The sequence below is a fragment of the Varanus komodoensis genome, unplaced genomic scaffold (assembly GCF_004798865.1).
Source record: "Varanus komodoensis strain SLA01 unplaced genomic scaffold, ASM479886v1 scaffold5, whole genome shotgun sequence".
Lineage (NCBI taxonomy): Eukaryota > Metazoa > Chordata > Lepidosauria > Squamata > Varanidae > Varanus > Varanus komodoensis.
The window spans coordinates 19894854-19911385 of NW_025336087.1; the positions used below are offsets into that span (position 1 = coordinate 19894854).

The 16532-nt window shown below is 41.4% G+C and overlaps 1 protein-coding gene across 1 annotated transcript in view; it reads left to right on the forward strand.

Moving 5' to 3' along the window:
- ADGRV1 (adhesion G protein-coupled receptor V1) overlaps positions 1-16532 on the forward strand; it is a 307411-nt gene that overhangs the window by 10177 nt on the left and 280702 nt on the right. The window contains exons 2-3 of the mRNA XM_044446125.1: positions 15835-16076; positions 16261-16410. Of these exons, the coding sequence (XP_044302060.1) occupies positions 15835-16076; positions 16261-16410 (392 nt within the window). The remainder of the gene's footprint in view (positions 1-15834; positions 16077-16260; positions 16411-16532) is intronic.

Here is a 16532-nt window from a genome sequence, read left to right on the forward strand (position 1 = left end):
CTGCAGAAGAAATCTTATTTTAGGGCAGGGTCATTATCACCATGAAAACCCACTGCATATTGACTGAGGAGGAATATTGTCTGAGGAAAATGGAGTGGAAAAAACCGTGAAGCTCTTGCAACTAAAGTTTAATCCCAAGGGGTGTCCAGACTTGCTCAATGGAAGAGCCACATACAGTAAATGTCAGATGTTTGAGAGCTGCATGTGGGTGCCCATGGGTGGTGTTGGGGGGCACTGAGTGGCAAGTGGGTGCCCGTGGGCACCCCAGATGGCGAGTGGCAAGCCCCAGAATAAACACAAAAAGCTGCATGCAGCTCCTGAGCCTTGGTCTGGCCACCCCTGGAATATACCTTGGTTTTCAACAGCAACAAGAACAAAATTGGCAAATTATTGTGAAAAAAAATAGGATCACTCAAAAAGGTGTAATGGTACCCTGCACATGTTCAGATGCCATCTTTCTTTGTAGATGGTCCAGAGCTGCTAAGTAGTTTAAAATTTAGGAAGGTCACATGATTCTTCAGAGGGTCAATGCTAGTCAGTGCTCAGAAAATAGATACAGGTGGTGGCAGTGGTGTAGTTAGGTAATTTTAAACCCTGGATTTAATGGTCTTACGGTACAGGGATGGGAACCCGAAGCTCGGGCGTTGGACAATTTATACAGCTGAATTAATTCAGTTATGAAGCACACGGTGAACACTTCTTCCCGCATTCCATGTTCACAGCTCCTTCTAGATTCTTGAGAAAGTTTGCTAACCCCGAAGGGGAAAGAAGTACTCGCAGCGCGTGCGGTTTTGCATTTCAAGCTCCCCGAAAATTACAGCACAGTGCGGACGCCCGGAAGGAGCGGTGCTGGCCTTACCCCGCTCTCCCGGTGGCCTCGGCCTGCGGGGCCCGGCTCTTGGCCCCAGGGCCCCTCCTGGCTGTCCCGCCGCAGGAAAGGCGGGACAAGCACCCCCCCCCCGGGGGGATTTCTCCCAGCAGGACGCCAGCCTTGGGCCGCGAGCCCCGCTGCAGGTAGGGGCGGCCGGCTGGGTGGCCCGCTTGTCCCCTCCCAGACGGCGAGGAGCGGGCAGCGGAGAGGAGGAGAGTGCAGGCTGCAGCGCTGCCGGGCGCCGAAGGAGGGCTGGCCATGGGCGAATGCATAATGCAGGAGTGAGTGACAGCGAGCGAGCGAGCGGGCGCGCGGGCGGCTGGCGGCGGGCCGGACAGGCGCGCGGCTGTCTGCCTGGCGAGTCCACGAGACGCTGATGTCCGCATCCCGGGGTCTAGGTAGGTGCCTGCGGGCCTCCGTGCGAGGGGGAGAGGCTCGGCTGCTGGCGCATCCGCGCAGTCTGCCCCCTTCCTCGCTCCTTCCTGCCTTGCCTCTCTCTCTCTCTCTCTCTCTCTCTCTCTCTCTGCGGCGGGGGACTTCTTCCCCGGCGGCAGCACCTGTTGCTGCCGGGCGAGCCTTTTGCAGGAAGCGCAGCTGGAGGGTTGCCAGGGCTTCCGCGCTCCGTCTCCACGCCGGCCGGGAAGGGCTCTTCTTTCCGGCTCAGGTAGACACGCCGGAGGCGGTGTAACGGGCTCGCTTCGGCTTGCTAAGGCTGAAGGCGAAGTTCTCTGCGCGCGGGCATCGCCACAAAACCTACGAAGAGGGGGTGGGTGCGTTTGTGTGATCCCAATCCGCCGCAATCTATACTTTGCGATTGGTTTCAATGGGAAGGTATCTTCTTTCGTTGCTGAAGCGTGGCATCTCGGCAAGCGCGAGCAGCTGCCTTCCCCCGCACGCCAATTTCTTCCCCTTCCTTCCTTCCTAAACCGGCACTACCCCCCCCCCCCCGCCAACTCTTGTTAAGTCATTATCTTGTAAAGGAATGTTTTTGGAATACAATGAAAAACAACCGCTTGAGCTTATTCCTCGCTATAAGCCCAAACCTAACGCAAAATCAATAAGAAATAATAATAGCAGCAACAGTATCATCATCAAAGTGAATGGAAGTCATTTTTCCTACTTCTAACAATAGTTTACCTGGCATCTTTTGCCCTTTCTGAGTAACCATACATGGGAGGGAACAACATTGCTAAAATAGTCAAAATAGTAACTAGATCATGAAATAAACATGAGCAAGGTTTATATTCATTGCCAAGTGTCCATGCAAACACACAATAATTCTTTCATGTATTAACATGTTAAGATATAGGTCTATTCTATCACTGTGATTTACATTTGTACCCTTCACCATGTGGTAATTGGTTTGCATCATATTCCAGCAGAGCACAGGACTAAAACATAGGAACCATTTTTAAGGCTGGCAAAATTTCTTGTTCTAAGCAGCTCTGATCAGAAACTGTAAATACAACTAAATACAACTAAAGGCATCTGGAAATCTCTGGAAATTTTTAGTGGGAGTTGGAATGAGCTTAATACGCTTTAGTTAAATATTTGTTATTTTTTAATTAGGGTAAAATAGAAGCAGAATCCAACTAAATGGACCTCTTTTAAATCATATTGCTTTCAGTGACCTGAAAAGGCAATTACATTCTTATGCAAAGAAGTAAAACTTAAAACTGTTTACCTTAAGCTGAATCATGCCCAGCACTTGTATTCATAAAATATTTCCATCAACTGAAAACACCTAACATTTCTCCATTGAAAATGTCAGAAGCCTATGACATTTTATTAACTTGTGGTTATACAGAAATTTGTCTATAAGGTATCTTTAAAGCACTTGATAAATACACTTTACTTACAGGGCCCTCATATAACTTTGGTAAAAACTTCACCGGGGAAGTAGGGTTAAATGTCTCTACTTTTCAAGAAATATACACAATTGATATTTGTGGAATTATTTCTTTCTTGTGTAATTGACAAGGGTAAGATTTTGCCATGTTGAAATTTTTAGAAATATTTAATTTTAATATGTTTGGAAAATGCATTTCAAAATTCTAATAATGATTAGCATTACTTGTACTGTACAAGTCTCATTTCAAGTCAATACAAGATATACAATTATTTAGGAAGAAAAAGCATCCTTATTTTTAAATAAATACTGATGCTGTAAAAGTTGTGGAATTTGTGTTCATATTTATATAGGAACATTCCAGTAGAACTAATTTTACAATTTTAACTAATTTATTTTGCAAGCTTATACATATATATTCAGAAGTCAGCCTCACTGAGTTCAGATAAGCGCTCCCAGAAAAGTTGTAGGATCATAGCCTTAGATTTTTGCAGCTTTAGTCCAGGATCCCACTAGTCAAAGAATTTCTTTTGTCAGAAAAAGTTAGGTAAGTCCATAAAGCTAAAAAAAAATACCACTGGCATTACAAAAAGAAGGAGAAGTAATAACACATGTTGGTGTATTAGCATTTGATATAACTTGGTGAAATTTCAGAGAGTTTCAATATGTCAGTCAGTTTATACATGTAATTACATGGAAGTCCAAATCAAATGGACTTAACTGAACTGCTAAATTCAGACAAGAGTCCAAAAAGGGTGGTTTATTGTATTTTGAATGGATATACCTTTTTGAACAGATACAATGAACATCTCTGAGCTGAAGTGATTTATTTTTTTTTAAAAAGATACCATTCCATCAAGTTCAACTTATATTATTCTTTATGTCTTTGTGAGTGGAGTATCATTCCTCCGAAAGAGTCCTAGGCTTGCCCCTCCCTTCCCCTCCCCTCCCCTCCCCTCCCCTGCCACCCAGTCACCTAGTTATCTAGGTTGCTTTTGAATACTTGAACTGCGCCAAGCTTTAGTGGGGATTTAACGTGGCCTTAATTTAGCCATCTGTTATAGATTTGGCAGACCTAAGTCATCTGAGCAACTGGTCAGAGTGGAGACATTCCTCACATGTTTGGAGAAAGAGCTACCTTTGTGAATAGGTTTTGAGTCATTCTCAGCAAGACAATGGTGCAGAAGTGGAAGAGGAAAAAAGAATGCATGTAATTCCCATGAAGCCCAAGCTCCACTGTCTGCCTTGAGCAGCCTGGAAAGGCAATTAGCATTTCAACCAGCCAATTTAGTTACATGCAATGAAGTACTTGGGGTTTGTAATTTGCTTTCCTCAGCTTGGTGCTGTTGAGAACTAGCCCTTGTGTAATCCTCTCAAAGTACCTTTCTTTCCAGCTTGGTTATTGTTGCTGGTCTTAAATAACTAATCAACAGAGAGGGTTTCTTGTCTTGATCTCCAGGGGTGCCATGGGGCATAGAAAGAAAAATACTCCACTAATAAGGGAATGATTATAATGATTAAATAGTGGTTATTAAATCGTAGTCCGGATTGCAAGGTTTAATTGAACCTTAAAAATAGCTCAGTGCTCCAGGAAAGATAAAAATGACTGTGCCCTCCAGAAAGATTTATCAAGTCGGTACTTCCTTTAGTCAACTGCAAGACAAGATCCTGCCTTCTTGCCAGTTAAAATCAGACTAGACAAATGTGGGATCATAATAGTTAATGTAGATTGGATACAAATGTCCTTTTTCTTCTTTGGAATACAGTTGTGTAAGTGTATTCTAAAAAAAAAAAAAAAAGAAAAATAGACACACACATTCCTTGTGTGTGTGTGTGTGCATGCAGAGTGGGGTCGGGGCATAATGGAATCAACAAATAAATGTTGGGTATATGTCTATAATGCAGAGTAGGCAAAAACTTTTCACTGCACTTATTATCCTGTAAAAATATAATTGTATGTCATCGGACACAGATGAGTAATTTAGTATACCACTTTGCAAAGTTGTTTCTATGTAGGGTAGTTATTCCCTTGAATGAAACAAATGGAACGTAATAATATTAATTCTTTGTGACAGGGCCATTATAAGCCTCTAAAATTAAAGCTAAACCACAAATGTTGAGCACAACATTCTTGAGCACAAGGAGCAATAAGTAAGGTCAGCCAGTTTTGCATCTATTTAAAATCCCCCTGGATATGGAGCTTTCCAAAAAAATTGTTGATTCGTCACAACTCCAGGGCTATCCCAATATCTTCCTCACAGCAAAACCTGGTGCGATAAAATGTTGGCTAGGACCTATGGGATTTATAGGACTTTTACTGTCTAAACATGCAGAAGGTTCAGCCCTTAAAGTGCTTTCTTTTTCAAGTTTCCTTTACCCAAGCTGAGTCTGGCAATGCAACCAGAGTATGGTCTGAAAGCACATAACGCATCCATCAAGTTGGTACCAAGCAGGTCTGGGGTGACCTGAGCTTGGAGAGGAGGCCACCTGGGACCTGCATGTAGCCACCTTGAGTTCCACAGGGAAAAAGGTGGGATATAAATAAAATCAATCAAACAGGAGCAAGGTTAGCTATCTGTTCCTGTTCATCTCTAAACACTAGTTCACACCAAATGGAGTGATGCTGTGCCACACTCGTATAAAGAGGGACTGGGACTTGAGAGATCTGGGCTCTGGTCCCCACTCAGCCGTGAAGCTCACTGGGTGACTTTGGGCCAGTGCTCAGTCTAACCTACCACACAGGGCTGTTGTTATGACCATAAAATGGATAGAAGGACAACCATGTATGCTGCCTTTGGTTCTTTGCAAGAGGAAGAAAGACGGAATATAAAGGGAATGCAATAATAAAATAATCCTCATCCTCATTATGACTTTCCCTGGGTATATTTTTCCACTTTGAAATTCACGAATTATGGATGGGTTCCATCCAATCCAACCTCTGTGCCATTCCATGTAACAGGATACCACCTGGTATGCTAGATTTAAATCCAGATGTCAAAACTAGCTAAAGCTTCTTCAGTGCTGCCTTCAGAATTGCCCTAACCATACTTAGGATACAACAGATGTAAACCACCATTTAAGAAAGGAAGTTTTGGCAAAATCTTATATAGTTACAGATGGTGTCCATATGACAGTGAGGCAGCCTTCATTATTTGTTTTACTGTCCTATTTCCTTTACAGTTTGAATTAGGTTTTTAGATTCTATTCCTACTGGAAAGAACTCTTGGTCTGATCAGGAGATGCTCCCCTTCTTTGGTTCATCCCATAACATTTAAACAAAAATAGTGATGGACGCTGCTCCAATAGAAACCAAACTTTACACTAATTCTTTCTCTCTATGGAGAGTGATCAGTTAGCTTTAATGATTATGAAGTATTGTTATTGATGTGCTGTTATAATTACATTTTAATTTATGGTATTTTTATTTTTGCTTTGTTGTAGCCAAAAGTTGTAACAATACACTTTTTATTTATTGTGTTAATTCTCTTGTGAATCTAATGCTTAACATTTTGCTCTGTTCCTGCAATAGGGATAGAGGGATGAAATCTCTATACACAGTGCAGGATCAGAGCACAAAGAGCTTCACAGGGGGCACTGCTCTCTTCTAACTCAGGGGATTTTTTAACTGATGGGAGTTGTTGTCACCCCAAGGGCTCCCTGCTTTCCCAGTTTTAGCAGCAAGTTGTGGAAAGCCTGGCAGATCTGCTGTGCTTATGCCATGGATAACAGAGTACAGCTGGCTCTCTGCACAGAAGCAGCTTCAAGGGGACTTGAAAGAGAGAGAAGGCAGGCTAAAAACATGGTCAATCAACCAAGATATTGAAATAAAAATGACTGTGCTGTTCTTGAAATAACACCTTTTCATCTTTGCCACAAGGCTCTATAATTTGGCCTGCTCCTCACAAAAATGCATTTCAGAGTTTTACATGCCTCTTAATAAGAGAGAATTATTATGTTCTGTTGCAAGTGAAGAATTATGACAGAGCAGAAGCAATGATCAGCTATACCATACTTTTAGTATTGCTGTATTCCCTGAGAGAAGTTGCTTTCAGGGACATTCTTATCAGCCAATTGGAGCATCATGGACAAGTTATTTTAGCTTACCGATTTAAATCAAGCCAAAAATTCTCATAAAAAGAGTTGTACCTTAGACACAGTCAGCTATCTTGCTAAGGTTAATGAGAGTACATTATTTCATTTGCCTCACCTCAGTTATTATATGCCCCACTTTTTACAAGCAAAGAATGTCATTTCTTTGCTTTTATTTGGGAAGGCTTTCTCCTCCAGGCTCTTACTCTGACTGTTTAAAATCACTGAATACAATACCGACTATCGAGGATGGGAAGGCTTATGCCCTATGAGCACAGATGAAAACTGTGAGCTATGAGTAGTTTCATGAATGAATTCTGCAATCAGAAGATAGATCAGGAACTTCTGGTAACATTTGGAGTGGTTGCAAAAGGGGCAGTATCCAATGCTATTGCTCATCTTCCACAATTGATATAGGACTAGCATTAGCATCCTCTGGTGTAATGCCAATAGTGCAAGCTGGAACAATTAGTCTAATTGGAAAATCCATTGCTGTAACTTACGTGCTTTTGTGCTGGAGGTTACTTTCATTAGTGCTACATCAGGTGTGGAAATTGGATATTGCCTTAGAAATCAGAAAGTCTTGCTAAACAAATTGTCTAACCATAGCATCACCTAAAAGACATCTCCATTAAGTTGCTTACAAACAACAACAACAAAAAACCCCTCTAATGGGGAGGAACAGGAATGAAATGTAAAAGAATTTGTGAGTTTAATTGTGGAACCCAGCACAAATTTGTGGGCTGAGCATGTTCTCAGAGGTACCCTTTTGCTTCATTCTTAGCATATGTCAATCTGCCTGAGCAACCTTTTGTACCTGGCTCCAGCTGATGAACACCAGAAATCTAGTGAACACAAATCTAGTGAAGATTCCCCTGAACATGACAACTTCCCAGCCCTATATTACATAATAGAAATATTTAGAATTTGGATCATAATTTGGAGCTATTTAGATCTATTTTTTTAATCAAGTTTGACCAGCACTTAAAATAGATGTTCAGTTAGATAGTTTTTATTAAACAAGTACCATTTATACAGTATTTTCACCTAAACTGGTGACCACATTTTTCCTAACCTGCATTTCAGATATAAAACATTTGGCAATATTTTAAGTAATTTAAGAGGATACATCCCTTAAACACATAGATACCAGAGTGGAAGAATCATTCCCATAAAAATTTAGCAGCAGTTCTCAAATATTAAATATGCAGATCTGTTAATCTTTGAGCAACAAGAAATTGGAAATTTTAACTAAGCCTGCTCAGTTTGTATGTGAGTCAAAGTTGTTTTGCAAAAGGAGATGTATCCTAGCAAGAGGGATATAGTGTCCCATGGAGGGGAATGTCTGCAAAATACAGTCTGTGCTGGTCTTGCAATTGTTCCTCTTATCTATGTGGGTGGGTAGAGGACCATTATAGGAAAGTTTGGTTAATCATGACAGACATCAGCTCGAAAGACTGAGTACAAGGCAGAGGTGAATGCAGAAGTCTGAGCCCCAACACCCCTCTTCCTGCTGCCACTACCCTGCAGAAGTGGAAAGAGTCCCTTTTCCTTCTATCCCTTATTCTTGGTGCCTGAACACACTGCAGAGGAAAGCATAGTCCAGCTGCCACTTGCCATCTTAGTTCCCTAAGTATGCATCTGGTCCGAAGACATCCCTGGAAAATGAAGATGGCAGCAGCTATGGACCCCCAACTTTCTTTGAAGGAATCCCAGTTGAAGTTAAGAAAATGTGTTCATTTAAATAATATTGGAAAGAGCAGGGCACTGTGGCTGGCAGCTAGGAAAGCTGGCCAGAGCCACCCAGGCACCACCCTGAGCACTGCGCTGACTACCCCTGGTCTAGTTCATGTTTGTGTGGTTCACAGTCCGGAAAACATCTGCATGCTAAATATTCCTGTTTAAGGAAAACAGGCATAACATGAGAAAGCCCTGCATTAGCAGTGTGCCCAGCTGGACTGCTGTTGCAATGCTGATGCTGTAGTGACCTTGTGCAGTGTACAGCTGCAGAAAGAGAGTGATTTCCCGGTCCTTCCCAACAGCAACTTCTCCGCAAAGAGAAACTGCCTGTTGTGCCTCCTTTTTCCTGCTCACCAAGATGGCAATCATAGATGGGAAGATGAGGGTACCAGTGTGGAGCATCACCTCCAATCTTCTCCCACCCTTTAATCCATTATTAAGAAAACTTTCAAGGCCTGTTTGAACTAACCTCATCCTGCTTTCTGCTACATAAAGAAATTAGGAGAGTAAGTACTCGGAGGAGGGCTTTCTCTGCGGTGGCACCCAACCCATGGAATTCACTCCCCAAAGAGGTCCGCCTGGCACTGTCGTTACTGGTTTTTCGGCGCCAGGTAAAGACCTTTTTATTTAAACATCATTTTAATTGTTAAAACATATGATCTGGCCAGGGCAACTTCTTCCTTCTCTTTCTCCTCCTATATTTTTATTTACTTAATTTATACTGATAATTTTAATCTTATATTTGTAAATCAATGTATTTTTTGTATTTTTGTATTTAATGGTAATTTATTATGTGCTATTGTATTTCAATGTATTTTATCGTGTTGTAAGCTGCCCCGAGGTTTCGGCAAGGGGCGGCATAGAAATGTTATAATAATAATAATAATTGTGCAATCCAGGCCTTAAGGAGATAAAGAACAGGAGAAATTTTTTTGTTTATTTATTTAATTTATTGAAAGCCACCTGTTAGCAACAAGCTCTCCAGTTGGCCGTTACTGAATAAAATCAACAATTAACATTTATAAAATAATACAATTAAAATCCTATAATAAACAAACAAAATAAAGTCATGATAAAAGAATTAAATACAAATAAAATCCACATTAGTATAATTAAATGTAACTGATGCACTGATGTAAATAGTCTAGATGGTGCCAAAGGCACACTGGGAAAGGAAAGTTTTCACCAGGCACCTGAAACTCAGTAAGGTAGGCACCTGGTGAATCTCTGGTGGTTGGGTGTTCCATAATTGGAGTGCCACCCCAGAGAAGGCCTCCTCCTCACAACCTTCCCCTTAACTCCTTGGGGAAAGGAACTGGTAGGAGGGCCACAGTTAAAGATCTTAATCAACATATAGGAATATCTGGAGTAAGGCATTCCCTAAGATATTGTGGTCCCAACCCATTTAGGGCTTTGTATGTCATAGTTGGGACTGCAGGTGGTGCAGTGGTTTAAACTGCTGTGCTGCTGGGCTGGTTGATCGAAAGGTCACCGGTTCGAATCTGCACAACGGAGTGAGTTCCCATTGCTCAGTCCCAGCTCCTGCCAACCTTGCAGTTCGAAAGCATGCAAATGCAAGTAGATAAAAAGGTACCACTTTGGTGGGCAGGTAACAGGGTTCCGTGCACTTTGGTGTTTAGTCATGCCGGCCACATGACCACCGAGACTGTCTGTGGACAAATGCTGGCTCCCTCGGCTAGGAAACGGAGATGAGCACTGCCCCCTAGAGTCAGGCATGACTGGACTTAATGTCAAGGGGAAACCTTTACCTTTTTACCCTTATGTCATAGTTAAAACCTTGAATTCAGCCTGAACAGGAACAGGCAGCCAGTGCAACTGACAGAGGGCAGGTGTAATATGTTCATAAGAACTGGTTCTCGTTAACAGCTGCACTGTATTGTTCTGGATCCTCTGAAAAGTCCAGACCATCCTCAAGGGACGCTCCACATATAGTGCATTGTAGTAGTCCAGTCCGGAGGTTGCCAGTGCATGAATGACTGTGGCAGGACTACCCTTATCCAAGTAGGAGCATAGTTGGTAAATCAGCCAAAGCTGATAAAAGATGTTCCTAGAAACTGAGTCAACCTGGGCAAACGGGGAGAGCTTGTGGCCAAGGAGCAACCTTAAACTATGAACCCTGTCCTTTAGTGGGAGGGCAACCCCATCCAGGACTGGTGTACAATCTCCCAGTTGAAATGTGGCCTTACGCACCAGCAGTACTTCTGTCTTGTGAGAACTGAGCTTGAGCTTATTGGCTGTCATCCAACCCATTACCAAGTTCAGACACTGATTGAGGGTAGAGATCATCACACCTGGATCAGATGAAAATGAGAGGTAGAAGTGAGTATCATCAGCATATTGATGGCAGTTCCTCCATTCCTTCTCCATTCTCAAAGCTGGCTCCAGTCTCACCATGGTGGGCTGGTTTTACTTCAAGTGCAGTGCTTTGCATTCCTTTACAGCCATTCATTTACATAAGAGACAGCAGGGAGTGCAGCTGGAAATACCATTGGCTTCAGCACAGCACCTATTCCCTGCCCCTGCAGTTCTCAGACATAGTAAACACCATGTCTGATCCTATTTCCAGCTCTGCCCTATGTTGGGTCTCTTGGTTTTCTTAATCTGGTACCCTTCAGCTGTACAATTTCCATAACTGGCCATGCTGTCTGGTGTTGATGGGCATTGTAGTCCAATGCACTAGCTCCCTGGATTGGGGAAGCCAGCTCTTAAGCAGGATGGGGAAATGGTCAGAGCATGACAGATGTGGGCACTCTACAATATGCATTATGCAGGCCTCAGGTACATAAGAGCCAGTGTGGCACAGTGGTCAGAGTGTTGGACTAAGATTTGGGAGATCCAGGTTCTAGTCCCCATTCATTAATGAAGATCACTGGTTAACTTTAGACCAAGTACTGACTCTCAGTGTAACATAGAAACATAGAAACAGAGCGAGTCAGAAGGGGTCTCCTGGGCCATCTAGTCTGACCTCCGGCACCAGCCGGCTCCGCTCACGACATGCCCACCATGTGCATGTAACTTCACAAGGTTGTTGTGGGAATAAAACAGAGAAGATAACTGTGTAAGCCACCCTGCTTTTTTTGGGGGGGGGGGGCGGGGAGGAAATAAATAAAGCAGGAGGAACATTATGCCATTTCCCTATAAATGCAGGACAGCATTACTTGGCAACACAATGCTTTTCTGCTGGTAGGAATTCAGGGGCAACATGTTTAGCCAGAAAAGGGGCTGCCCTTGAAAACGGTCTGGATATTGCAACTGGCACAGAATAGAGCTGTCAGGCTGCTGACGGGGACCAGCCATTGCTCTCACATAACGCCGGTCCTCTACCAGCTCCACTGGCTTCCAGTTGAAGTCCGGGCCCAATTCAAGGTGCTGGTTTTGACCTATAAAGCCCTAAATGGCTTGGGTCCAGGATACCTGAAGGAATGTTTCCTTCCTTATATGCCCTCATGCCCCTTAAGATCTATGGGAGAAGCCCTACTCCGGGAACCCTCTCTAAGAGAGGTAAAAATATCATCAACTTGGAGCAGGGCCTTCTCTGCTGTGGCATCCAGACTCTGGAATGTACTCCTCAGAAAGGTACACCTGGCACCAAGTTTATACACTTTTTGGCACCAAGCCAAAACCTTTTTATTTAAACTGTTTTAAAACTTAATAGTTTTTAAGTTTAGTTGCTCTGTTTGTTTTGTGGTTTATTGTTTTGTTCTGTTTTATTATTTATTGAAATTGTTGTTATAATTGTCTTTTTAAATATTGTAAGCCGTCCTGAGATCTTTTATAATAGGATGGCACACTAAAGCTTTTAATTAATTAATTAATTAATTAATTAATTAATTGAGTCCTACAACCCCCCACCCCCAGACAGCTATGCAACAGCATTTCTGAATCTTAAGAATCTAGTAACTGCCTTCTTCAACCAGTGTTTATCCAATTTTGGGCTTCAGAGGACAGTTTGAGAACATGGAATGGCAAGGTACATTATCTTGACTGAATGGCACAGGTAAATCATGAATGTTTAGAAATCATCTAAACCCATTCCTTGAATCAAAAAGTATATGCCAATCATTGACAGAAAATACTAGAAAATACTGTTGGAACTAGACATTCTTTTGCAGGGGAATAATCCTACTAAAACCACATTGGAAATCCCTATATTTAATCTTCTATTAATGACTAAATCAGAGCTTGATCTGAGCCAGCTTTTAGCCCTGGAATGTGTGACATGCTGAAAAAAACCCACAACACAATAGTAATGAAACTCTATTGTTGTTTGCCAAAGGAGACCTAAGATATTATGCAAAATTTGTTTTATGCTGCAGAACTAACTCGATTTGCACTGAAGGGCTCAGCTACAAAATTAGGAGCCTAATTTTACATTCCACACAGTAGTTGGTGTATGAAAAATCATATCTTGACATCTGTTCTCCATTTATTTGAAAGTAAACAGTGTATAGTTAGTTCCAAAAAAGACAACTGGGTATATGTGGTGAGAACAATAAGTGTATGCTAAGCTATTTTAGATTACCGTGTAACACTTGCTCTTTGTCCAAAACTTATTTTCAAAGCAGCGTACCTAGCTAAACTATTTTATGAGGCAGTTATATGAAAGGTTGGCTTAATATACTTTTATGCACTTTTGGGAGGAAACCAATTAATTGTACAAATAAACAGAATAAGGGAGAATTCTTGCTAACTGAATAATTGATAGTATGATTATTATACTTCTCTTCTTCCACAGGAGTAACTTTATAGTTTTAAGAATGCCCCTTTGCAAAGGTAATTGAATGCAAGTAAGTTGAAACGCCATTCCTTTGCTCTGTAAGGATCATGTTTCCAGGATTATTTACATGAGGTATCCACCGTGGGAAGTTACTTGCTTAGTCTGTGGCAAGGTAAAAGCTGAAGCTAAAAGGTCAACAGCACCCTTAGTTCACTGATGATGATGCCTACCTTTACAGAGTGATTGTTTCAGAGTGTACAAAGATTGGAGGGTTCAAGTTCATGTTGTGATTGCACAGTCGTGTTAACATTTGTGTTTTAGGCAGGAAACAAATAGAATCACCAGTTTGACATATGCCATCTTGATTCATATTCATTAATATGATGTGTATCAAAAACCTTCATTTTCAACAAGAAAGAATAATTTATTCTTTCTTTTCCACTTCTTTTCTGTTACTTGCTTTTTCAGTTGCTTTGGTTCCTTCTTATCTCAGAACATTACAAATTGTTATGCTGTAATTACTGCAAACTACTATGGGTCTCTTTCCTAGAGAGTTATAGGAGCAAGAACTTCCTAATTGGATGTGACCAGTTGATCTATAGTTATATTTTACTTGCCAGTGTCACTCACCAGCACTAGACAGACAGACCTTGCAAATCTAATTGAAATAATATATCTACTGATTTCCCATTCCATGAATCCCCTGCATTCTCCATTACAAATATTCTATTTTTTGGAAGTATGTGGATTTATATTGAGCCTGGCTAATATAATGATATTGTATGCCAGGCTTGTTGGGGAAGACTGTCTGTAAGCAGAGCCCGCTGCACAGGCATAACCTTGCGATAAAGAATCCAGATTGTGCACATTTCTACATCTTGCAGGGGGCTTATGCAAGTGGTGCAGCCCCCCCCCCTTAAATATCTACCCCCTTTGTGCATGGAGAATGCTGATAGGGATGCAACAGGCTACTGGAGCTATGGGCCCATATTTTCCCTTACATGATTCTCAGTTGTGTGGGGGGATTGCTCAGATAGGGCTTGTTTCTGCAATTACATTGATTTATCTGTTTATGAAAACTTTTATATACGCTCTGTGTTAGCCAAAAGGATCTCCAAATGGTTTACAATATTTTTAAATATTGGAATGTTTATACCTCACCAAAGTTTTCAAGCTGTCTTACAATATATTCAAAATACAAGAGCATTGCAAAGCTATATACCACCCCTGCCCAGTCCTCAGGTCTTTCCATTGTCTTCTTGCTGCTTTATCGCTGAGTCCCAGCAGGCACTAGAGGAAACAACATTGTCCCAGAAATGGCTGTTGAATGGCAGCCAGAGGTTATCTACTCTCAACACAAGTTCCCCTCCATTTCAGTGTACTTAGAGTTATTGTTGCAAACACTACTGTATTTTTGTATTTAGTGGTAATTTATTATGTTCTATTGTATTTCAATGTATTTTATTGTGTTGTAAGCCGCCCCGAGGCTTCGGCAAGGGGCGGCATAGAAATGTTGTAATAATAATAGTAGTAGTAATAATAATAATAATAATAATAATAATAATAATACTGTATTTCACATACTAATAAAGACACACAGGGTTGTAAGTTAGCAATGCCCCAGAGAAAGCATCCAAGCCCCTCTCCCATCTTCAGTGAAGAAGCAGCTGCATAACTTGTTGAATGGCTGCACACCAGTCAGTAGGAATGCTCTCCTTTCTTCCCTTGATTTTGATCTGGACCCCAGAAAGTTTCTTCAGCTGAGCTACTGATGGAGCTGTCCATGGTAACCACCCTTTTGAATAGGGAATTTAGCTGGTGAGTTCCAACAAGATTTTAGCCAAAACAGGGCCACTGAGAAACAAGGGGAGGCACCCATAAGTGTAGGCTATACTGGCTGAGGACTGTGGGACCTCTGGTCTCCCACATCTGGCAGGCACCAAGTTGGGGAAGGCTGAGGTACAGTATGTGGAAACTCATACTGTTGTGGCTTTGCAGTGTTTTACATCAAGGAATTGCTGATATGCGATGGGAAGGAATCATCAAGAGCATCCCATCCTGCAGAGGGACTACACTGCTTCAAGAGGAAACGTTTAGTGGGCAAGGTCTTTCATAAGGCTGAGTTCATATTCCATATTAACACCTGCCCTGGATTTTGCCTTTCTGATCACAAATGGAAGTTTCTCAAGCAGAACCACAGGCTTCCACAAAGTCCCTTTGCACTGTTTATATTAAAATAGTAACCTGTACCCAAAGAGGTTAAAAATTCCACACATCTTCATATGTGGTTTCAGTCAAGAAATCCCAGGTCTTGTGGAATTAATATCCAGGAAAACTGGCCAAAATGGATGTGCAAATACGACTATAGGTCATTTCTTTCCAGGCTAAAGCACTTCATGAATGAGTTTTATGTGAAAATACTGATGAAGTGACTGCTTAAAAGAGTTGTCCACTAGAAAAATATAATGTATCTATCACAAATGTATGAATTATCAGTCATTAATATAAAAAGAATATAAAGGGAGTACTAGTTATTCTTAAGTACAGTTCCCAGTGCAATATCTTATTGCTTTTTGTGTCTATTTTTTTCTTCTCTCTTTTTAGGGATGCCCTCTGCCTATTCACAACTAATACTACTTTTAGCAGTATTTATCAGTTTTATCTCTGGAGAAACAGAAGTCAAGTTCGCTGGACAAACAGAATTTGTAGTTAATGAAACAACAACAACAGTTATACGTCTTGTTATTGAAAGAACAGGAGAACCAGTGAACATCACAGCAATTGTATCAGTAAGAAACATTTATAATCTAATTTTCCTTTGTGACAAAATTCTTTGACTCAATAGTAGCACTTTTTTTTAAAGAGGATGAACAGGTTCACCCAGGTTCTCAGCAAACTTTGGAAGGCAAAACTGGCACTTGTGATGATCAGTCCCAAAAGCCATTTAACACTATGGTTGTGTGTGTATTCCAGATTCATGGTGAAAATACAGGTGACTTTTTTGACACATATGCTGCAGCATACATATCTGAGGCAGAAAGAAATCGAACTGTTTACATCTCTGTGTGTGATGATGATCTTCCAGAAGCTGATGAAACATTCATATTTTATTTGACTTTACAGGTGAGAATATATATTTTTATGATGCAGGAACAGACATGTGGCCTAAGGAGAACAAAACTTGGCCTTCCCAATATTCTTGTTATAGACTGTAAAGTTTAGACTAACACTGTAACATTTTGTTG